Raw genomic sequence first — 10,947 nt, forward strand, 5'->3', positions numbered from 1 at the left:
AAGCAGAAACATAGCTTACGATTCACTTGGCTGTCCAGCTTTCAAGCTTCACGGTAGTATTTGAATTTAGGGAGACTTGTAGTATTCAACAGTACATAAGCCAGGTTGAAAATATCGTAATATTTAGTATTATTAGAATTCAAATGTATTTAAAACATCATTATATTGTATTAACTTTATGAAAGGGGGTCATGTCAAATAAAATCCAGCCCCGATTTTTCTTTATAAAATTCAGACAACATATTTTGGACATTCTGTCACGTAGTAAACACATTTTTATCTCTTCCTTTTGCAAAGCTCTGGCTTATTGTAGTACAGTGGTCATTGTAATTCATTTAAGTCGTCCATTACATTGATGGCTACTTCTTCCCAAGGACGTGATCTCCCTTGCTGCCTTGCCCTCACTTTCAGGATACTGAACAATGCTATGTTGTTCTCGGTGTCAGTGGCCAGAGTAAATCAAACTTTGGGGACCATTCAAGCTGAAATCACGTGCCTTTTCCAGTTTCCAACATGCTTGGTTCTGTCGTTGAACAGGCCTTATCTGTGCCTACAAGTGGGCTTGTCAGGAAGCAGGTGCTGAGACAGCAGTTGTTATCTAGGAACTCAACACCAGAGAACCAAAAGGACGCAGGATCCAGCAGAGGAAGAAGCTTGACCGGCTTAGCAAACAGGCTGTGGAGCAAGGACTGTTCATCAGAACTGTTGTGGGTAAGCCTTTGTTCAGTCATTGGATTCTGACCACCCGAGGTGGGGCATGAGCTCAGCTGAGGCAGTTCTTTGCAACTGAGACAGACCCGAAAGGAATGGAAAACTCCATGTTGTCCCACGGCTGAGTGGACATTGTTCTACAAAGTGGGATCTGAGCAGCACGTCTTTGTGACTCCTGTATCTGGTCTCTTACATTCTTCCATGTGCATAGGAGGTGACTTTGACAGCTTGAAGGATTTCCTATCTGAAGGCTAGCTCAGGTCTGGCAGTTTACGATGGGAAAACAGAGTCCCCCACCCCCACCCCCATGTAATGTAAGGGCGAATGGCAAACAGTTCCCCGATGGGACAGAGAGAGGCTGTCTGTTTTTCATCCGTGGTGAAGGGGATAGGGGAAGAGAGAAGCATTTCTTACTGCCTTCTATGCGTGCCCTGGTATGGAGTGACACTCAAGGGATTCTGCTTGATCGTTTCTTCATCTCATCGCTCTCCTTCATGTTTACTTAGGCCTTTATTTGAAAACCGGACTCAAGGAAATCATAGCCTCAGGTTCTAGCCAAAGCGTCACTAGCAGTTGCGTGAGAGAATCAAGCTGGGCCCCACTTCCTATATAGGATGGTTCCTGTGGTTTTTCCCAGTGCTTCCAGCAGCAAAAGAGTCAGAGAGAAGCCCACAAGAGCACCAAGCTACCAACCCCAACATATATGTAGAGGATCTAGTGCGGACCCCTGCAGGCTCTGGGAGTGCCACTTCAGTCTCTGTGAGCCCCTATGAGCCCTGCTTAGTTGATGTTCATTGGCCACTTTCTCCCGGTGCGGTGCTCCAAGAAGAAGGACCTGATGGAGCACTCCCATTTGGGCTCTCTCTGCATGTAATGTTTGGCTGTGGGTCTATGCACCCCCATTAGCTGCTGGTGGGAGCCTGTACTTTTAAGTACAGGTTTAAAAGAGACTTTTAAATATAGGTTTGGGGGATGCCAGCTCAGGTCCTTACACTTCCTTTTACTTAGCCATCTCACTGGTCTCTCGTTGAGAATTTTAAAGCTTAGATCTGTAGCTCTCTTTCTCTTTCTCCGTCAGTCTCCGTATCCCTAGCTGTCTTGGTCTTTCTCTCTCTCTCCCCCCATGTGTATAAATATTGGAGAAGAGAATCAGCGACAGCATCGATAACCTCTTGATTACAGACGAAAGCTCACACCTTCTTGCCTATGCAGCTTGAAATTTCGATATAAAAGTTATAAGGAAAAGCAAAGCAAATCAACAGCAACGATACTGTTCTCAAGATATATATATATACATATATATATACATATATATATATATATATATATATATATATATATATATATATATATATATATTTGGAGGCTGGCCATAGCAGGCACACCTTTCATCCCAGAGTTTGAGAGGCAGAGACAGCCAAATCTCCTCTGGTCTACACAGCGGATTTCAGGAAAGCCAGCTGTATATGAAAATTAGAAGCAGATGGGAACAAATAGAGAGACCCACAGGCAAACATTATACAGAGAGTGAGAGAAATTGGAAGACTCCGCCCTAAATGGGATGTCTCTATTAAACTCCTCCCCTCAGGATTCAGGAAACCTCACAAAAGTGGAGGCAGAAAGAGTGTAAGAGCCAGAGGGGATGGAGGACACCAGGAGAACAAGGCCCTGTAAATCAACATGAGCAAAGCGCAGGCGAACTCACCGAGACTGAGGCAGCATGTACACGGCCTGCACAGGTCTGCAGCAGGTCCCCTGCGAATACATTAGTGCTTCCAGTGTAGTGTTTTTATGGAATTCCCAAGTATGTGAGCGAGCGGGGCTGTTTCTCATGCCTTCGCTTAGGCTCTTTTCCTTCTAGTTGTTTGTTTTGTTTGACTCTAGTGAGTTAATTTTTGTTTTATTTTATATCTTATTTTATTCCCACCCCTTAGAAGCCTGTTCATTTCCCAATGAGAGTCAGAAAGAGGGTGGATGTGGGTGGAAGGGGAGGTGGAGGAAATGGAGAGGAATAGAGAGAAGGGTTATCAGGATACATATGTGAAAAATCTGTTTTCAATAAAAGGAGAAATTATAATCTAGGATTCACATATGAGAGAGAATACGTGGTTCTTGTCTTTCTGAAACTGGGGTGCCGCTGTGTAATATTTTTTAGTTCTATTCATTTTCTTGCAAATTTCCTAACTTGTTTTTCTTTACAGCTGAATAAAATTTCATTATCATTGTCTATATCTGTGTATAACACATATTCATTGTCCATTTATCTGTTGATCGACATCTAATTCCATTTTCTTGCTGTTGTGAAAAGAGCAGGATAAACATTTATTTGCATAAGTTAGTTTTCTAAAATTCTAAAATATAGTTTGTTTTCTTAGCTTAAATTTACTCCAATGCTATTTATTAGCTGTGTGGTCTTCCACAAGTTGCTTTAGCTATGTGAAGCAAAATATTTTCATCTATGAAGTGAGAACGATAAATATACAAGCTGATTATATAAATTAAATATGATAATACAAGTAACATAGTTAAGATAGCACGTGTTGCAGGCCATTGGTCAATAGACACTAAATTCTTTTGTTGCTCATAACAATAAAATAGAATGATGTACCTTCATTTGCAACTCAATCTGTCTAACCTTGAGAGAGTCACCTGAGCTGTTTGAGCTCCGGTTTCCTTGTCTGTATAATAAGGACAATAATGGCTGTTTCATAGAGTGCTTGTAAAGATAAAATTAGATGTGTGTGAGGAATGACTTCTAAATTGGAAAGTGCTATATGCATTACTTATTGTTTATTTGCTTAATAAATCTTCCTCCAAGAAAGCAGTGGTATGAGCTCCATTGCTATTTAGGTCAAACAGATATGGATTCTGAATGAATAAAAACCAACACAAAGATTCTGAACCAAAAGCTAACAGCCAAAGGTTCAGATGGATGAAGGGAAATAAGTTTTAGAAACCTTATTACGGATATTTTTGTATTGTCAGATTTAACAACGTTCTTATTTTTACCTAATAAAAATAACCTTTCATGCCAGGCACATGACATGTACATGCCTTTAATCCCAGCACTTAGAAGGCAGAGGCAGGCAGATTTCTGAGTTCGAGGCCAGCCTGGTCTACAGAGTGAGTTCCAGGACAGCCAGGGCTACAAAGAGAAACCCTGTCTAAAAGCAAATGAAACAAAACCCAGAAAACAAACAAACAAACAGACTTTGCCCCCCCCCCCAAACCTCCACCTCCAAACCTTATCTCAGTTGTTACAAAAATATTCAAGTAAACAGAAAGATTGGCCATGACTTTTAAATTTGTCAGGTTTATGTTGATGGGACACTGGATTTTACCTTCATTTGTAGAAGACTAGCTTCTTGTTCTAGAAGGACTTAGCCTATGATGTTTATATAAAGCACCATTTAACATAAAAATAGCCCTCAGTGTGTCTTTTTTAGATAGTGCCTAAAAGCCTGAGAATACAAATTCTCCTAATTTTCTTTAGCATTTTGGGGTTCAGAACTTTTTATAGGAAATGAAGTCTTCAAGAGTGTGAGTGAATGGCTGACAATAATGATCATTCAGTAGTTAAACATTAGACAACTCATGATTATGTATAATCAAGTTTGGTGTAAGTTCATCATTTATTCATTTAAAACTTGTATGGCAAAGCCTCTTTACACTGAAATGACTACAGAATGCAGTTTCCTAGCAAACTATGCACTAACTGTATATTACTGTGCTTATGAAAAGGCAACTCTTAAATTAGAATCCTGAAGTTCCGAGGAAAGAGGCTGTTATTTATTATTAACCGTTTTTTCAGTAATACTAAATGTGTGTTTTGCCTATATGTGCATGCAGTACCCATAATGGCCAAAAGAGGGAGCCAGAATACACGGAACTGCATCTACAGAGCGTTGTAAGCAGTAATGTGGGTTCTGGGATCTGAACTCAGGTCCTCTACAAGAGCAGCAAATACTTTTTTTTTTTTTTTTTGCCTCAAAAAGTGACATTTATTCAAAGAGAGAGAGAGAGAAAAAACTGAAACAAAACAAAAACAAAACAAAACCAAGATGTCCATCACTTGGCTCCCTTCCCTCCCCCCTCCAGCTGTTCCTTGGCCCCACCCCAGGACTGAACCCTGGGCTAGGCCCAGGTAGCAGGACAGCCCCTCAAATGAGGTCAGCAACGTTGAGGGGCATCTCTTCAATGGAGGTGTTGTAGAAAGTCTNAATGTCTCGAAGAGTCCTCTTGTCTTCTTCTGTCACCATGTTAATAGCCACACCCTTACGGCCAAACCGACCACCTCGACTGATTCTGTGGATGTAGTTTTCCCTGTTGGTGGGAAGGTCGTAATTGATGACTAAGGAGACCTGCTGTACATCAATGCCTCTGGCCAACAGGTCAGTGGTAATTAATACTCTGCTAGAGCCAGANNGGAACTCCCTCATGATCACATCTCGTTCCTTTTGGTCCATATCTCCATGCATGGCAGAAACAGTGAAATCCCGGGCATGCATCTTNTCAGTGAGCCAGTCCACCTTCCTTCTGGTGTTGATAAAGATCACTGCCTGGGTGATGGTCAGCGTCTCATATAAGTCACACAGTGTGCCAAGCTTCCACTCCTCTTGTTCCACATTAATGTAGAATTGGCAGATACCCTCCAGGGTCAACTCTTTCTTTTTGACAAGAATTCGAATAGGGTCTCTCATGAACTTCTTGGTCACCTCAAGGACATCAGAAGGCATTGTAGCAGACAACAAAACTACCTGTGTGTTACTGTTGAGCTTTTGGAATATATCATAGATCTGATCCTTGAACCCACGGCTTAACATTTCATCTGCTTCATCCAGTACAAACATCTTGATGTATTTGGGGGATAGGTATCTCCGGTTAAGCATGTCAAACACCCGGCCAGGGGTGCCCACGATGATATGGGGAGCTTCCATCTGCAGCTTCTGCACCTCAGCACGCACATTGGTGGCCCCAATGCAGGCATGACAAGAGGCACCCATGTAGTCTCCTAATGCCATAACCACCTTTTGTATCTGAATGCAGAAAGACGTCTACATTAACTTGGGCAGCACCAGTGAGATCTTAAGAGCAGCAAATACTCTTAATGGTCGAGTCATCTCTCCAGCTCCTTATTAGTATCTTGTTACAAAATGATATTGATCTCCTCCTCTCTTTTGGAAGACTTCATTAAAAAATAATGACAAATAGGAAAAAAAGTAATAATTACACGGAATCTTCTACTTGCAATACATATATATCTTTGGTATTTTCATATTTACTGGAAATGGCATATTTTACCTTTTTAAAAGTGATATTTAATTAAAACCAAGAAAGTTTCCTGCAATTCAGGTTTTGTAGATTTCTTTCACTTTGGTAAGTTGCAAGTAAGGGATTTAAGTGTTTGTGTGTGTGTTCCCAAAAGAAGAAATTTTGTTGACAAAACCAAGCATTTTTTTCATTTGGTTTTCTGGTGGTTGTTTTTGTTATTTCTTGTTTAGATTAAAAATATGGTCAGATCTGGTATACTGTGAAATTCCAGAGTTCATGGCTCGCTGTGCTGGGAGGAGCAGTTATTACAGCCTGTAAAGTGCTTTTTCTCACACTTTCTTTACTTTTGTCTGAAACGTTCAGTTTTTTTTGACAATGTACATTTATTTTTAAGACAGGATAGTGCCCAGGCTGGCCTTGAAGCTTCAGTCCTCCTGTTCCTGGGTTCTGGGATTATAGTCACATACCACTGCGTTCCCCCCCACTCCACTCCAAAGTTCATGCTAGATTGTGATATAAATGAGAAAGAAACTGATAAGCCATTTATTATTAAGCCACTAAGATTTCTTTTAAAGCAGCTATTTTCCCTTTATTAGTAGGTGTCAGATTTGTTCCTGCTTAGTGAAGTGAGGATGAACACTTGACCTTTCAAGGACAATAGTTTCCTCATTGGCAAGAACTCCAAACTCATATCAAAATCTGTAAATCACACTTCTCAGCAGAGGTCCCCAGGAGACTGATGCTTGACTGCATTAATTTATTAGCTATATGTAGATATATCTGTTTCCCAGCATAGTCTAGGGTCAATCTGGATACTCCAGTGCCATACTTAAGACTTATGAGTCCTCTCCTCCATCTTTGACATTGTTAGGTACCAACTCTTTTGGGTTTTACTATTTCAATATATTTTAGAATCAATCTGTCCCACTCGTAGACCTCTCTATTCTCTTTCCTTCCCTCCATCCCTCCTTCCTTTCCTCCTCCCCTCCCTCCTTTTTTCTCTCCCTCCCTCTCTCTTCTTTCTCATTCCAAACTCTTATTCCAAGATGATCTGCCTCCTGTTTAAAATTGTGTACCACCTTTTCCTGATGCACACCTTCTTAGCTATTGTAAGGTAGGAGCTTTGTAGTTTTCTGAAGGCTGCAAATAAGAAATGCCAAATTAGTATATGGGTTATTTCAAGAAGAAATAACCTCAGGAAGAATAGCTTCAAAAAGGGCCATTTAGCTTGTGTTTTCCTATATGAGTCAAGACATAATGATTCTTTTGAGAGAGATGGTCTTCTTCACCAGATGCTGGTCATTAAAGCTGCACTGAATTTGAATAAAGAAATTCCCTGAGGTATGTTTTATTTTCCACCAATGCCTGATACCTCACCACATTTCTTGAGTGGCATCCTCAGAACTTGCTACCTTTATCTATGTATCAAACTGTCATGTTACTTCACAGATTTATCATTCTTTGCCTAAGAAGTATAAACAAATCATGTTGGGTCTTACCTCTCAGGATAATCTCTACATTACATGTATAATTACTAACATTTTAAAGCTTTTCTCTCCACCCCCTGTTTTCTTTTATTGGATATTTTATTTATTTACATTTCAAATGTTATACTTTTTCCTGGTTTTCCCTCTGGGACTCCTCAATCCTATCCCCCTCCCCCTGCTTTTATGAGGGTGCTCTCCCACGCACCCACTCCTGCCTACCTGCCCTGCTATTCCCCTATTCTGGGGCATTGAGCCTCCACAGGACCAAGGGCCTCTCCTACCATTGATGCCTGACAAGGCCATCCTTTGCTACATATGTATCTGGAGCCATGAGTCCCTTCATGTATACTCCTTGGTTGGTGGTTTAGTCCCTGGGAGCTCTGGGGGGTACTGATTAGTTCATATTGGTGTTCCTCCTATGGGGCTACAAACTCCTTCAGCTCCTTGGGTACTTTCTCTAGCTCCTCCATTGGGGACCCTGTGTTACATCCAATAGCTGGCTGTGAGCATCCACTTCTGTATTTACCAGGCACTGGCATAGCCTCACAGGAGACAGCTATATCAGGGTCCTGCCAGCAAGCACTTCTTGGCATCCACAATAGTGTTTGGGTTTGGTGACTGCATATGGGATGGATCCCCCAGGTGGGGCATATCTTATTAACCAGGTTTTGTATTAGTTGAATTCCTAGGTCATCCAAATAGCCTACAAAGAACATAAAGGGAAATTAGGGAACCTCTCTCCTATACAATACCTTGGGATTTTTTTTCACATACATACAAAGTGTAGAGATATTGACATTTTATTTATTTACCTATTTATATTTAAGATTTATTTTTAAATTATGTGTATATATTTCTGTGAGTGCACACATGAGTACAAACACCCACAGAATCCAGAAGGAAGTCTATCCATTTGGAGGTAGAATTAGATGTGGCTGTGAGCTACCCATTGTGTACCAATTTGGATTCTCTGCAAGAGTGGTATGTTCTTGTACCTTCTGAGCCATTTCTCCTGCCCAGCAATTGGCATTTTCAAAAACTCTGAGTTGGAGAATGAGTGCTTTAAACTGCAAGTGATCCTAGTGGAGGGGAATGCCAGGAAGTGGGAGTGGGTGGGTTGGTGAGCAGGGGGAGGGGAGAGTGGGAGAGGACAGGGGGTTTTTGGAGGGGAAACCAGGAAAGGGGATAACATTTGAAATGTAAATAAAGAAAATATCTAATTAAAAATAAAAATAAAAAATAAAGAATCACTACTGAACTGAACTGAGGACCAGTCCTTAAATCCCAGTTTGATCAAATTGTTTCTTTTTTTTTTTTTTGTTTCCACAATATGATCTCTACCTTCTACCACATTGACCCCAATTCTGTATAGAAATTGCTGATACACTTCTCTATCCCTGTTGTAGAATTCTGACTCCCTGAGATGCACTGAGCATTTTTTCAGGGACACGTTTTTATTTATTTATTATTATTTTCTTTATTTACATTTCAAATGCTATCCCGAAAGTTCCCTATAACCCCCCCCCCTCCCGGCCTCTGCTCCCCTACCCACCCACTCCCACTACTTGGCCCAGGCCTTCCCCTGTGCTGGGTCATATAAAGTTTGCAAGACCAAGGGGCCTCTGTTTCCAATGATGGCCGACTAGGCCATCTTCTGCTACATACGCAGCTAGAGACATGAGCTCAGGGGGTATTGGTTAGTTCATATTGTTGTTTCACCTACAGGGTTGCAGACCCCTTCAGCTCCTTGGGTACTTTCTCTAGCTCAGGGACACATTTTTATGTCGCCCTCCTCCCCACAGAAATCCTGGGAAATAGATTACAATCCTTGTCCTACAAAGGAGCAGAATCAAGAAGAGAGATAGAAGTGATGTGCCCAGGGGCAGAGCCCATAAAGTGTGGGCTTTAATCCCAGATCTTCCAACTCCTAATTCAGCATGTTTAGATGTGTGCTTGGCAAATGGGCTAGAACTGCTGAATAATCAGATACAACAAACCCCACATCATAAAACATGCATGAGTTCAGGGTTCTTAGAAATATGTGATGTTTTCTGTTGCTAAGTTTGTGGTAATTTGGTTATTCAGCAATACAAAGCTAATGCAAATGGCATATGTCTACCAAGGATGATGATGATGATGATGATGATGATGATGATGATGATTTTATTATTATTTTTGCCAACAAAGATTCAAAACAGTAGTGTTCAGACGTCTTCCTTCAGCTGACTTGTATGCTGACTTCAGCTGCAATTAAAAATCCCAATCAGGGGCTGGAGACCATCATACAATTTGGCATATTGCATTGCCTCATGCTTTCTAGAACTTTATTTTCACATATTCAATTTCATTTTTATCTCTTTCCTTAACCATATTAACTAGACAACATGGTATTATAATCATTCTTTAATATATGTGAGGGAATTGGAACAATGAAAAGCAACCCTTTTGTACAGATGAGGAATTAAAACACCTGGTCATTCAGTGCCCCGACTTGCAATGCCACACACCGTGTTGCTTTAAGAATTTATAGGCTAATGTGGATGTAATATAAATGAAGAACAATCTCAATCTTATGTAAATAGGTTTGCTCTAATGTAAGAAACATTAATACGAAATATATTGGAATCCATTTGTATAAATGTTTGCTCTAAGGAAGAATTTATCATGCAATAAAGATGGCTTGCAGTAGAGCCCCTTTCAGTCATATCCATTAGCATCCCCACTAGGTCATTGACTAATGATAACATTTTTGTGCTTTTGTGCCCACTGTCAAAATTATTTATTATTATTTATACCAGTGAGTGCTCTTAAGGGTGAAATAATTAAGTCATCTGAATTTGAGTGTAATTTTTCTTTCCTGTAATTTTGATACTCATTTTGATGTTTGCTGAATTTTCAGGAGCATGCTTAGTTAAGAAGTGAAGTGTGTGCTTATAGGAAGTGTGTATGCATATGTGAACATTTATAGATAAATACAACTGATTCAGTACTCAAATGTAAGCCTGTATCTGTGTTCTTTTGTTGTTGCACTGGCTTTATTGAAGTCATATTGACAGAGTGAATCAGGTAGAGATAGTGTCTGTCTCTATACCTGTGTATGTATGTTAGGATACATATTTCCCTATGTTTTCCCAGAGATACCAAACAGGTGAAGAAAGAGGTTGCAAAGCGACAGACCAAGATGGAGATGATAGTGAACTATCTGGCTATAATAGGTCATAACCTCTCCAGTGTCTGACAATTAGTGAAGTTGGAGTTCACTTTCTACCTCCCTTCCCACCTCTTGTACTGCAGCCACTGGAAGGGCAGGACTATTGATTATTTTTCCTGTTTTATTTCACTCACGTTTGCCCTCCATCACTTTCCTTTGTTGTCTTTTTCTTCTCCCACTAGTTACCTTCTTTCTTCAAAAGAAATCCTGGTTCTGCTTTACACACACACACACACACACACACACACACACACACACACACACACA

At 40.5% G+C, this 10,947-nt stretch overlaps 2 protein-coding genes across 2 annotated transcripts in view; one reads left to right on the forward strand and one right to left on the reverse strand.

Annotated features, from left to right (window-relative positions):
- The first annotated feature begins 632 nt into the window (after nucleotides 1–632).
- LOC110313507 overlaps nucleotides 633–10,947 on the forward strand; it is a 181,947-nt gene continuing 171,632 nt past the window's right edge. The window contains exon 1 of the mRNA XM_021187840.1: nucleotides 633–711. The gene's annotated coding sequence lies outside the window, so the exon portion shown is untranslated. The remainder of the gene's footprint in view (nucleotides 712–10,947) is intronic.
- On the reverse strand, nucleotides 4,679–5,748 carry LOC110313506 (eukaryotic initiation factor 4A-I-like). The gene has a single exon (XM_021187838.1). The coding sequence runs from the start codon at nucleotides 5,730–5,732 to the stop codon at nucleotides 4,872–4,874; it is 861 nt and encodes a 286-aa protein (XP_021043497.1). The 5' UTR covers nucleotides 5,733–5,748; the 3' UTR covers nucleotides 4,679–4,871.

The sequence above is a fragment of the Mus pahari genome, chromosome X, assembly GCF_900095145.1.
Source record: "Mus pahari chromosome X, PAHARI_EIJ_v1.1, whole genome shotgun sequence".
Lineage (NCBI taxonomy): Eukaryota > Metazoa > Chordata > Mammalia > Rodentia > Muridae > Mus > Mus pahari.